This window comes from Numida meleagris, chromosome 2 (genome assembly GCF_002078875.1).
Source record: "Numida meleagris isolate 19003 breed g44 Domestic line chromosome 2, NumMel1.0, whole genome shotgun sequence".
In the NCBI taxonomy this organism is placed as follows: Eukaryota; Metazoa; Chordata; class Aves; order Galliformes; family Numididae; genus Numida; species Numida meleagris.
In genome coordinates, this window is record NC_034410.1 from 84,233,579 (window position 1) to 84,247,031 (window position 13,453).

The window sequence follows — 13,453 nt, forward strand, 5'->3', positions numbered from 1 at the left end:
ACTTCTGTATCTTCTAGTGCAGATTTGTTAAGAGAGGATTGCTTTCTTGCAATCGTGAGATAATTTTTCAATGTGGAGCTTCTGGAGTGGAGCCAGAGAAAAGCCACTAAGACGATCAAAGGGTTGGAGCACCCCTACTATGAAGGCAGGCTGAGAAAGCTGAGCTGTTTAGCCTGGAGAAGGCTCAGGAGTGACCTGATACCGGCCTTCCAATACTTAAAAGAAGCTTATATACAGGAAGGAAATCAACTTTTTACATGGGTAGATAGCGATAGAACAAGGAAAAATGGTTTTAAACTTGAAGAGGGAAGATTTATGTCAGATATTAGATGTTTTTTTAATCAGAGGATGGTGAGGTGCTAGCACAGGCTGCCCAGAGAAGCTGTGGGTGCCCCACCCCTGGAGGCACTCAAGGTTGGATGGAGCCCTGGGCAGCCTGAGCTGGTGGGGGGCAGCCCTGCCCACAGCACAAGGTTGGAACTAGATGATCTTTGAGGCCTCTTCCAACCCAAGCCATTCTGTGAAGAACGTAAGCAATCTAACAGCCTTCTTATAGGTTTTACATGAACTCAGTACACCAAGTCCAGCAAGGCAGGCACTGTGCTGTCATTCATGAAATATTTTAAGAACTTCTAATTAAGAAAAAAAAAATACTTTTTTTTTTTAACCTATAGCAGCACCTTAGCCTCAGCTCCAAAGCTGACGTCCAATTCACATCTTCCTTGCCTCATCACTGCCTATACCGTTAGCACTTTATGAATAGAAGTGCGGACCAAACAGACCATACAGTATGCAAGAACAGCTTCAATCCAAAAGCAAAGTATACAACTCTATTCTTCCAACATTACTGTCATGAGCAGTCAACCTACTCATTTCATACATATTTCTATATGCATGACTGTTATTTAGGCTACATACTACAAAAAAGCAGGTAGTACTTCTAATACTTACCTTTCAAATTTGGACTCGACATCAAAATCCTCCACATTCAAAACCAGGTCTATGTTACTCTCAGCACCGATGTTTGACCGCGTAGTAGTATAGACACTCAACTGAAATGGAAGAGACAGTAGAGGGGAATCAGTACAGAAGCACTACCTCACCCACCGGTACGCTCAGAGTGGAGAGCTGTAGTAACGCAACTCCACTATTCCTCCGAGTGCCCGAGCATGACTAACACGCTCCCCACGTCCCGCTCGCCCCTGACACCGCAGCGCTCGTGTCGGGGCCCAACTCGGCCCCGCTTCCTGCGCCCCGCCGCTCACCTGCAGCTTGGGCCGCCGCGCCAGGTAGGGCCAAACGCAGGCGGCCCCGCCGCCCGCCGGGCAAGGCCGCGTGTAGACGATGCCGTACATGACCCAGCACGTGTGCGCCACGTACACGGCGAACACCCCCACCGCCAGACTGGTGAACGAGCTGCGGCTCAGCATGACGGCCAGCCCCACGGCCACCCCCGCCGCCGCCGCCGCCGCCCGCGCATCCCCCGCTCCCCGCTCAGAGACTCCCCGCCCGGCACGCCGTCACTTCCGGCGGAAGCGGCCGCCTGACTTCCGGTCGCGCCCCGTCGCCTAGCAACTGAAGAGGGGTGGGACTGAGAGCCGAGCGAGCGGGTATAGGAGCCGTGAGGGGGCGGGCGGCGGCCGCGGTCGCAAGCAGGGTGAAAGGGGACGAAGGAAGAGAGGCCGCCGTGGCACTGTGCGCTCAGCCGGGCAGCTGGAAGGGGGGTCCCCTTAGGGGACCGCATTGGCCACACTGGGAGTTAATGCAGAAGAATACGAAAGAACGCTTTAGCCGTCTAAAATTACCTTTGATACAGAGGTAAGGAAGGCAGGACAGACATGGTATAGTATTTGGTAGGAAGTCAGGGGAAGAAGAGGAGCAAGAGAAGCAAGCATTTCCCCAGCTCACAGCAGATAGATTTTTCAGCACATCAGGGGAAGAGACATGGTATCAAAGTGATGGACAAGAAAAAACAACTCGTTCAGCACTCCACCAAACAACCAGTCCATCTCAGCTCTGAAGGGCGCTACAAAACAGCATTCTCACAGAGCTAGGACAGCTGTTCTAGGCCCTGCACGCAGAATTAAGGAAGTGTTTCTTGTGGTCCTCACCTATCTGTTTGGTCATGTGGGCACATACTTCAAACACACCTCAGCTTAGAGGCCCAAGTGGAATCACATGGTGACAGAGGTCACTGTGCCCCAGCAGTAAGGAGCGATGGCATAAGAGGGAGCATCCTACAGGAGGAATGGAACACAGCAACAGCCAGCAGGGTAGGCAGCAAGGATACACCGAAGTCCATTACTGGAGGAAGCACAGTGCTTGGAAAGAGAGTGAAGATGGTTATCAAGCACGTGCTTTAGACACCACTGCTGTGCCTGCCTTCCTTTCCTTAAGAAAATCACAGAACCATAGAACCACCAAGGTTGGAAAAGACCTCCAAGATCATCCAGTCCAACTCTCCACCTATCACCACTATTTCCCTACTAAACTATGCTCCTTAGTACAACATCTAAATGTTTCTTGAGCACCTCCAGGGACGGTGACTCCACCACCTCCCTGGGCAGCCCATTCTAGCATCGGACTAGTCTTTCAGAGAAATTTTTCCTAACATCCAACCTGAATCTCCCCTGGCATAATTTGAGGCCATTCCCACTAGTTATGCAGGAGGGAGTAACAGGAGAAGGTTGGGAAGATATAGGTGGGAAAGAAGAGTGCATGAAGAGAGCACCCACAGCTCATGTTCCTACAGCAGCACTTTGCATCACCTGAAAAACAGCTGCAAGGGCTGGCTGCAGCCCCAGGCCAAAGCAGCTCACCCCTAACCCAAGAGGTCCAGCAGCAGGAGCAGCAGGACAGCTGCACAGGTGGTGTCTGGTGTGCAACAGGGCAGGAGTGTCAGAGTGTATCGGGGAGCCTTCACCCAAAAGAAGTCTTGCATGCATCTTGTGCATTTACAGATCTGTCATATTTTAAGAATGTCAATCCCTTCCATTCTGTAATTAGTGTTTCCCATTCCTGTAGCATGCTCTGGAACTAATTTAAAAAAATATGACGTAATGAATACACTACTTGCATTACCTGTGCAACATTGCTGCATGTCTGGCAGGACTTTACTGAAAGAAAATAACTTTGTATAAAAAAAATCTAACTTAAAATACTTGAGCTTTTCTTCTTAAATAGGTATTTGCTGACATCCACAGAAGTTTACTCTTTCATGCAAACCACCGTGTTACTAAGCTGACTCAAAGGAGTCATTACTCAAAAACATTATTCAAAACCTACATACACATCATGAATTAAAATTAGTGACTAATTTTAAGAAGAAGTATTAACAAGTCTCCACCTGAAGTCTTCACATTATGAAGAATGTGTCATTAATGTTAGCTTTCATCACTGTTTTACTCATTCTTAAAAATGCTCATATTAATTCACCTTCTATCTGCTGGACCTCATCCTAGCTTTCTCCTTCTGCTAGGCGCTTCTCGTGTGTGTAATTAATGAAGTGTCACATCACTTCTCGACTGTTTCCTGGGTAATTCAAATTAGCCACAGCTACTTTTGTCTAACTTTAATATACTTGTTCTACCAGGCCTCTAGAACCCCTTTTTTCATCTTTCAGTGTTCTTATTTAAGTACGTGTGATAGAATTGGATTCAACATACCAATTGGTATGAGCAATGGTATGAGCACGGTATGTCATGGTGGGGTGAGGTTAGAGGGAAAAACAACAACCAAAAGACACACTCAAAAACCAGCAAAACCACCTAACGCACCTCCAACTTTACAGAATGACCAACCAACCCACCCACCACACCAAAAAACCTTAAACCCCTCTATTTCCTACTCCCAGGTGTCAGGTAAACACTGGTCTCCTGAACACACACTGCCACATTAATCATGGCATACATCAGTAACATGCATCTAAACACATATGAACTTGGTTTTATTCACAGTTATGACCGTGTCCTTTACCTTATTACAAAACCTTGTTGTATATCAAAAACATGCGTAAGAAAAAAAAATCCAAAGGAAACAGAACATTTTCTCCTTCATTTTTAATTTGGCTTCACGATGAAAATTCAATTTACAAGCCAGTCATAAGGAAAACGTCCAGGCGGGCAGAACGAGCCATGATTGTACACTGCACATCAACACTTGGAGTGTATCATTTGGATCCCTTCCAGTAAATCACACGACTTACAGCACAGGTGAAGCTTCTACGTCATTGCTGTTTCGCTCAGTTAGTTCATCACACACCATAGTCCGTTTCAACCTACCAGACAACTAGCAAGAAAAAAGAACGCTCAAGTTGAGGTATTTCCTTTAAGAATTTACTGGTAGCGGTATTTCAGAGGTAATGTTAAACCATATAGTTTTAGCCATTGAAAAATGTACAAAACCAAGTTCATTTTTAGAAAATATCATCCCTAGTCTTCCATGCATATTAATAAAAAATATAAAAATCGAATTTGTAACACTGAAGCTATACTTCACATCCTGCAAAAGTATTTCCATTTCTGGAACCACAAACTACAATCATCTTTAGAACACTACTTGCTTTTGCTTTTCAGTTATGAAGTACAGTCAGTTCAGTGCAAAGACAGCCTATATACACATACCTTCGGAGCCATAGGGGGGAAATATACAGCACAAAAATGCATTCAGGTTATTATTATTGAGTAGCGCTTTATATTGTTGCAGATTTACACTGCACATCCAAGGGCTATAAGAAAAAGCCTGCAGCCAATACGCACATTTAAGCAGGGCAAGAATGCTTGAGCAGCCTTGAAGTCAACAGAAATTGTACCACTGATGGAACAAGCACCTTCTACCTTGCAAGCGAGTTCCTACAAAACCAAACTTCCTGCTCTATCAGCACAGGTTTTCAACTAAAAGCATCCTCTTCATGGCAGTGTCTAACTTGAATTCAGTAATGGTAAGAGAAAATGTGATCATTTATAAGGTCAACTTACTTTTGCATTTAAATGCTCAAGTGTGTCCAGAAACATAGCCATACTTTTGAAAATGTATAAGCAATGTCCTCAATGCACGCCTAACAATAATTCAAGAGATCAAGAACTCTTGTCTCTGAATTATTTCTCAGCTTGTTTATACTGAATTTTATTCTTCAAAAAAAAAAAACCACCAAAGGATGAACTTGTACCTGCAATCAAATTAGAGACATCTTGCACACCTGGATAGATGTTGGGAATTACAAAAAGGCTTAAAAAGTGGTCCCATTGAACAGATGCCAAATATTTTCAACACAATGCCAGGACATTGAAGTTACACAGAGCAGAATAAAAAGTTAGCAGATGCTTAGTCTTGGTCCTCCTCCAGGATACAAAATCTATCACTTCTAAAGAGATTTACTTCGGACTTCTATTTCTAACATTAGTGGTTTACACATAGCTCTTAATACCCGTAGAGCAATCACAGTAAACAATATAAACAAATCACCAATACAACTAACTATATAGACAAGCAGCTGCAATTGATTTGCTTTTTTTGTCTAAGTATATACAATTGCTAAGGAGAGATGTTTATTTTAAGGGATCGTAATCCACCTTCTTAAAAATACAATTTCGCTTTTAGATGTTTACTTAAAAACTGCTTTTGTAGTCTGGAAAGTACAACAGTGGCTAAACTAAATTTCCTTTCAGAAATATAAGAAATATTTAGCTTAAACTTTACTATAAAAGAAAACATAGGACAAAAATACATACTGAGGGCGTACAAGATTTTACAAGTTTATTTCTTCAGCATTTAAACTACAAAATTGTCTTCATGTGGGGTAGCGAATAAAAGACGTGTATTTGGGTTTTCCCCATATACATTCATAGAAATGAACTATCAGATGAATTTCCTTTCCAGTACCATGGTAGGATGAAAAGTGTCTGAGTTTCAGCTTTCTTTCAGTATCCACGAGGAGAACTGGTTTACTGACGCATTTATACATACTGCATTCTGAACTTGGAATTAAACAGGCACACACTAAGAGCAACAAAGTCAGAAATCAATCCAAATGAAGATGTCACTGTATTGTATTTCTAAATCTAATTTCTTATTGTTCACAGAAACACTTATGCATCTCGAACACAAACTTGCTGTCACCTGGACGCACCTGCAGTGGTTTAAGTGGGAGAAAAGAAAAAACAATTCTTTATCTAAAGGCAGCCACAAGCTAAAGCAGTGCAGGGGACCTTCGTTTTGGGTAGTATTACAACAATACAACTTTAATGTTCACCTGTGCCTTACTGGCCAGTAAAAGCGGTCTGAGAATGTCTCTTAAGAGGCAGTGAGGTCTCCCTCAGGCTGCAGCCAATCTACAAAGAACAAGACAGCACAGTCGACTGCTAGAGATACAGAGACATAAATTCACCAGCCCAAGAGACGGAAAATACCCTTCTTTACTGTAGGATAGGCCAACTGTACAGTGAGAGCTTTCCTGCTATGCTAGCCTTAATGACTTTACTGCTTTTTTGGTTCGGGAGTGGAAGTTCAGCCTGATTTTTCTAGAACACATTCTTTGGCTCTGGATTGGCACTCTCTAGTAACACCTACTCATAATATCAGAATATTCCAGAAGTCATTATGACTTCTCTTGCTTCTAACCTTTTTTAGTCAAAGTGAAAAAACTGAAGCTTAACACTACATCCACCAAACATTGTACAACACCTTTCTCAAGATCCGCAAGGTAACCTCAAGTGAGCTGGACTGTTCATACAGCCCCATGCAAACATCTGCTCAGCATCAAGCAGCACAACAAATACATTGTTTAAAAAAAAAAAAGACCAAAAAAAAGCACTAACTCACCCCCTTCGAATTAAATGAACCAACACCCTCTCTGCCCCCGAATTAATTTTTCAATTCCTTTCAGAATTATTCCTTTCAGAATAACTTTCATGTCATCTGTACGGAGGTGATTCTGCTGTTTTATCTCCACTGTTAGACACCCCTTTACCAGTTACAGGTGGCCTTCTGAGATTAGCCTGCACAGGAGAACTCACTATGCCACTTTGCAAAAGAAAACAGTATGAGCAGCCTTTGCCATCATGTAAGTAGTAAAATTATTTTGCCTAGAGCCTGCAAGGCAATGTAGACAGACTATCAATTGTTGCAAAAGGTCTCACTGTTTTTCACAGAAATGGTGAACCCTCCATTTTTAAAAAAATCTTTTAAACCTGCTTTCTCAGCATCACCCACTTTTATTTAGTACCATTACACACGATGAAGCACATCGTAACGTCTGGGGGAAAAAGAAGCTATCTTCTACAAAACAACATTCCTCCACTCATAAAACATAATAATAATTACCTTGAAATAAACCTGAGAAGTTTCCTAGAGAAAGGAGCTGTCCTAACTTGACCAATATGAGATGAAATACTAACAGATGCAAATCCAGGCACGTTCTCTTTGCTGCTGTATTCTCTGCAGTTATACCTCAGTACTAAATAATACATGCCCATTTGGATCAGAGTGTTAGCGATTAACTTGCATACCCAGTTCACTGCCTTAGCTATAGCACAGAACGACTGCTCTTGTTCCTTTGGGGAGATGCTGGAGAATTTTACCTTTAAGGATGTCTTTCAGGGTTCCCGTAACAGAGTACTTTTTTTCTGGTCTTCATAGGGAAAAGAGGGAGAACCACTGAAATATTGTTGGCTGTGCTGCTAGTGACTTGGGCATTACTTAGAGGAGGCTGCAGTACCTCCAGGACATCAACCTTTGACTGAAGAATGGCTGACTTAACTGCCAGCTGTACGAACATGTCCTGGAAAGCAAAATTACGCAAATGACTATTTCAGTCTTCTGCTCATCTATGAACCAGATCTTGAGGTTTCACTTGACTGACTGATTGAACAAAGTCACAGATTATTAATTCTTAAGTTCATTTTCAAATTGTTGGACCTACTCTTCCTATTTTTATGTAAGAAAACTAGCCATACTAGCTGAAGTTCAGTACCTGAAAATTAACAAATCACCAACAAGGCTTTGTTCAGAGAACTTCAGTGTTTCACTGAGTTTAGGAGCCAAAGTTCAGTTTTGCTAATGCAAAGATGGCCAACATATTTGTAACATCTGGGCTTAATTACAGAACACTCCTGAAAGAGCTGCTAGAAAAAAAAATCAGAGGTTTCAGATCAAGCAGAATGCAGTAGTTGAACGTAAAGGAAAATTAATCTGAGTTGATCAGAGGTTTCTTTTGTTTGTTTTTAAGTCCATGATACATTTCTTTCCTTGTTCAAATCTCAAATATACACAACGCTGTGCTTACATAGTTTCTGAGATCATAAAATCTACAGCAGATGCTACTCAGGTCTGCAACTTTTATTCTTTAAGTCCTTTCTCTAAATTTTTTTTTTAATCAAAATACTGGTTCTGACGGAGCAGTGAGCAGAACTGTTAATATGAAAAGCTGTACTTAACACATGATAAAATAGTATAGGAAAATTCATTTAACAACAAAACACAGCCTGATAAAGGAATGCAGAAATTAAATAAAGATATCTTCGGAAAATTTATCAAATTATGTAAGTGTTAAAGTGCAACAATCCCTTTTCCAGCAAAAGGCTTACTACACATTATGAATAAAGACATTTTCCAAGCGTCCCACTTTAACTAGCTAACAAGTCTATTCAGTTTGCTTGAAAATATTAATAAACAGTTATGTGCAAAACAACTATTTACTTCCTGTGGCTTTTCCTCTAAAGAGACTGCATCACTTCCTTAGTGCACATATCTCCTTTTCAAGTAAGCTTCATGACCTAAGGTTTTAAACCTTCAAATCAGGATTAGCAAACACACAAGGGTCTGGTTACTTTTTTATCATAGTAAGAGGATTCTAGCTATAGTAAATACACTGAAATACGTAGTGTAAATTAACAGGTGTAAAATTAAGTCTACAACTAATTTCTCCATTTAGGATCACAATTTGCCTATAACACCTTTTAAATGTTAGCTACTTACTGCACTGGACTCATGAAAAATCCGTAGTAGAACTCTGCCTTTCTGTTGCAGAGACAGTGGTTTAAATATGCTTTGTACCTCCTAAACTTTTGTTTCCATTTATAATTGTGTTCTTTTTTAATTATAATTGAAAAAAAACAAATGAAGCAACAAAAACCAAAACACTTTTCAGATACCTTGGATTTCATTGTTGTCTGTGTTAAGTACATTCAAAGCACATAGTATACTTGCTCAACCATATCAGAATAACAAAGCTTTGACTGAGCATCTCTCATACAATACATAGAAATTCATCTGATGCAAGAGCTCGGCTGGCAAGGGATGGCAATATTTGACAAAAGCAGCAAAACACACATCAGACAAATGTCATGTCTTCACACCCCTGTATTTTTTTTTTTATGAAGGATCACTTATCAAATTGCTGTAAAAGACACTGATATATGTTTCCCTGTAAATTTAAGGTTTGTAAAATTTGTAAGGCTTTAGTTGAAAGCACTTACATGTTATTGAATGGGAAAGGAAGCTTTCACTTCTGTCCTTGCAGTGCAGCAAGCTACTGAGAGTGTCACAACCCAGCTGCTCCACAGTTGGACACATTTGTGTGCAACCACTAAAACATTTAATTGTTGAGTTTGATGGGCAAATTGTAGTGAACGCTGTTGCAGTAATGCAGTGCACTGCAGATCTCAACCCACAACAAAGTCTGAGTTTACCCCCTACACTGAAGTGGATTTTCTGTCACTACAAGGCAGTCACCTTGAATACTCTAGATGCTGAAATCCCCTGGATACTCAGTTTTTAATGACATTTTGTGAAATTATGTGAAATCTAACAATGTCTTCACGCAGACTGATCAGGTCTTCATGTCTTATTCATCTTATTTCTCTACCTAGATCAATCTCACAAAAGAAGGAGTAAATGCAAGTCATTACAGAAGCTGGCTGCTTGCTCACTAAGCAAGATGCTGCTCACCAGGCTTTTTTCAACAGCAGCTCTGGATAGAGCTTACTGATGCATGCAGTTCTCAGCCCATCTTCACCATCCAGTGTTGCATTTGTTGAAGGGCCATCTATCACAGGCTGCAGCACCCTTCAAACCCAAATACTCTGCAACAGCTTAGCTGCACTCACACGCAGTTCTTATGTTCACCACAACTGGAAAATATCTCCCTCACCAGAGAGGAGAGACCAAATTAACTCTGCCTTTTTGAACCCTAAGCACCATACATAGAAAGTAGACATTCTCGTATTGAGACAACTTTTTCACAGTTTTTTTTCACAGATGTTTTTCTGTTTTTTTTTCCACAGACGTGGAACGAGTAGTTTTAATTTTTATTTTTGCTGGAGCTTCTCTCACTAAGGTTGTCCATGGGATACTAAGCTTTTCTTCTTTTCAGACTAGTGTGTCAGGGAACCCTGTCTCATCCCCTGCACTTGGAAATTCTCTAATTCCCAAGCTCACATAACAAAGAAGAAGATAACTATCTTAGAGAAAGCTATCTTGAGCCAAGCATTGTTCAAAGTCTTGCAGACGGGATGCGATATGCTCAGACTCTACAGCTCATCTACCTTGCCTTGCATACTGACTAAAATACACAATATATAATCACAGAAAATAGACCTCAGGAGATCTATCCCTACAACCTTGGGGTTACGATCAACAAAATCAACAGTGTCTTTGTCTTTGCTATCTGTTCTGTTTTCAAAACCTCCAGCGAAGGAAGGCTCCTCATCCCACCTAGAATACCCACTCCACATCTTAACTGGAAGTACTGTAAGGCAGTTTTCCTAATGTTTATACTGAATTTTATATGAATACCCCATTTCTACCATGAATGTGGAGTAAAGATTCTGATCTTCCTTTCTGCAACTTTTCCATATTTGAAGACTGGTTTCATACCTTCCTCCAGTCTCTTTCCCTGGATTAAATGACTCTTTCAACATCTTCAATAAAGATTTTCTTTCCTTCTTTCTCCATCCAGCCACTCCTCATCTTTCTTAAGTGCCCCAAAACAGACAGATGCTTTATGTATGGCCTTATCAATTCTTGGTAACACAAAAACCACCACGCTTCTCACAGGCTACAAGTGTTTATGCATCCCACTATGATGAACGTCTTTTCTGCAGCAGTCAGTTAATTGTATTCAGTTAGTAATGCTCAGCACCATCCCTGTCTCAAGATCTTTTACGCCGTAATCCCCAACTCCCTCTGTGTACCTGAGGACTCACATTTAAGTGTAGTTTCTTGTGTCTTAACTTCAAGTTGTGCCTATGATTTCTCTTGATCAGTTTCAGTTTAAATCTTGCCTGCCAATCTGTAGCACCCCTGCCAGCCTGGCATGCATTATCTAGATAAACAAAAAAATTAATTACTATCTCCAAATGAAGATGTACCTCCACATACCCCAAAGAAAGCATTATTTCTTACATTTTGTTTTCCTATATTATTCTATTAAAGCCAGTTTTAATTTGGAGACTTCCCACAGACAGTTAAGGATTTCTAAGGACACATAATAATTCCTTAAAATGATCTTAAAAAAAACCAGCAAAAAACCTCCTGCTATTTAAAAAAAAATAATAAAAGCATTTGGTATAAACAGACTTCCTTCTGCTGAAATTCCACCCTTCAAATCTAGTTTTGCATTAACATGTGGAAGATTCAAGTCTCAGTGACAGTTTTCCAGTTATGAAAGCCTCATATTCTAGTGCAGCCTGCAGAATTAGTCACATAAGTGACTTGAAAATAAATGTAGTTTTTATTTGGAAGGAGAGCTGCCATCACAGTTCTTTTGTGACATAGCTCTCCTTCCCACTCGTTGAGGCCTTTGGCTCATTTCCTCATCAGTGGAGGTCTGTGGTTTTACACTAGTTTTAATTTCTCTGAGACCTTCATTGATAATTAAGGCATCTGGCTTTACAAAAGGAAATATAAGAAATATTACTAATAAGTGGGGTTTTTTCTTCCAACAATTCTAAACTATTTTAAGCTTCATATATTTTATATACAGTATGACTAATGTTGCTATAGAGATTTAACTAGCATTCCTTGTTCCGCACCTTGTTGCTAGCTTAACTTCTGGAGTAACTGCAACCTTTTCAAATCTGTGTTCATATAATTAAGTTTCTAGAGTGCGTTCCATGATAAGTCATCTGTATGTACAGACTTGCCACAAAAGAATCTGCGATTCCTGATAAGATATGATTGTGTAAACATCTGCCATATAAATATTGGGTGGATATGAGTTGATAAGAAAAAAGCACAGTTTTGTCATCATCTGTTTGCAAACAGTATGTGGCATGTCAGTTTGGGAAAAAAAATCATGTTTAGTTGCAGCTGGAAGAAGATTACAGTAGAAAAGTGCTGAGGCAAAGGACAAGGAGCCTTTTCATTCTACCATGGAATAGACTGAAAGAGAAACAATTTTATCATTCAACAATAAAAAAAATCAGAAGCAATCCTTATCAAGTTTTTGCATGACTGTTTCGGAACCGTTCACTGAAACTAAAACAAAAGGGGCCAAAACGTGGTTGCCTTGCTCAATGGCATAATCCCACTGAAAACAACTAGACTGACTATGCAAATATGAACAGCAAAATTTGGCCCCAAATAAACATCCCCATAACTAGGGAAAACACTAATCACCAAAGTGCACTTAACACCATAGTAACTACAGTTTCTTTATACATGCACAATTTGTGCGACACTTTGTACATGAAACTAGCCAGTGGAATATAAATAAGAGTGCTGCTTCCTTTTAAATATGAACATTAATAATGAAGCACATTCACATTTTTGCCTCTCAAAGTCCTTTTGGAAAAAAAAAAAATAAAAGTATCTTCCGCAAGTAACCTGGAACATATCGTTAAATGTAGCACATATGAATCAAAGAACAGTATTAAGGTAGAAGAACCTCCACACACAAAATCGGTGTTTGCTATATAATTGGAGTGACTTATGAAAATTCCAAGAAAAGATAATCCTCTCACCAGGAGAGGAAGATAACAGTTGTAGTGTTAGTTCCATTTCTTCTGCAGGGGCTTGTTTTTATCTTCAGCATTTTCAGGGCTGAAGTCAGTACAGATACCATTTGGAGCAGAAAGAGATGAAGTCTCCAAACCACTCTCAGCTACCATCTGATCAGGGTAGAGATAGTCTTCTGCGAAGTGTGGCTGCAGTTCAGCAAATCTGTAGAAGTCATCTAGAAAAAATGTTACACAGAATCAGTTCTCTGACACAGAAGGATGCTAAATTTGAATACTTACAGGGTAAAATCACATGATGACTTCGGAGAAAATAGCAGCAGTTAACATAACGCTATTTCCACAGCTTGCTTGAGGTTCTCAGCAGTTTACCATATCCCCAGAACTAAGAAGCCACAAAGGGTTATCTTAAAGCATTTCAAAGCTGAACTTAGCTTGTGTGGTGAAGGGATAAACAGGCTCAGATTTGCATTAAAATGTATGAGGACGTGCCCTGACAT

The 13,453-nt window shown here is 40.5% G+C and overlaps 2 protein-coding genes across 5 annotated transcripts in view; both read right to left on the minus strand.

Moving 5' to 3' along the window:
• CLPTM1L (CLPTM1 like) overlaps positions 1 to 1,528 on the minus strand; it is a 29,428-nt gene extending 27,900 nt beyond the window's left edge. The window contains exons 1-2 of the mRNA XM_021385489.1: positions 1,266 to 1,528; positions 952 to 1,052 (exon numbers count right to left, since the gene is read on the minus strand). Of these exons, the coding sequence (XP_021241164.1) occupies positions 952 to 1,052; positions 1,266 to 1,430 (266 nt within the window). The 5' untranslated portion in view covers positions 1,431 to 1,528. The remainder of the gene's footprint in view (positions 1 to 951; positions 1,053 to 1,265) is intronic.
• LPCAT1 (lysophosphatidylcholine acyltransferase 1) overlaps positions 1 to 13,453 on the minus strand; it is a 65,187-nt gene that overhangs the window by 317 nt on the left and 51,417 nt on the right. For 2 of the 4 annotated variants that reach the window (XM_021385490.1, XM_021385493.1), the window contains exons 14-15: positions 12,960 to 13,171; positions 4,042 to 11,320 (exon numbers count right to left, since the gene is read on the minus strand). In XM_021385490.1, coding sequence (XP_021241165.1) covers positions 12,987 to 13,171 — 185 coding nt within the window. In that variant the 3' untranslated portion in view covers positions 4,042 to 11,320; positions 12,960 to 12,986. Of the gene's footprint in view, positions 1 to 951; positions 1,053 to 4,040; positions 11,321 to 12,959; positions 13,172 to 13,453 lie in introns of those variants that run through there. The other 2 variants (XR_002434768.1, XM_021385491.1) reach the window with 2 other exon arrangements.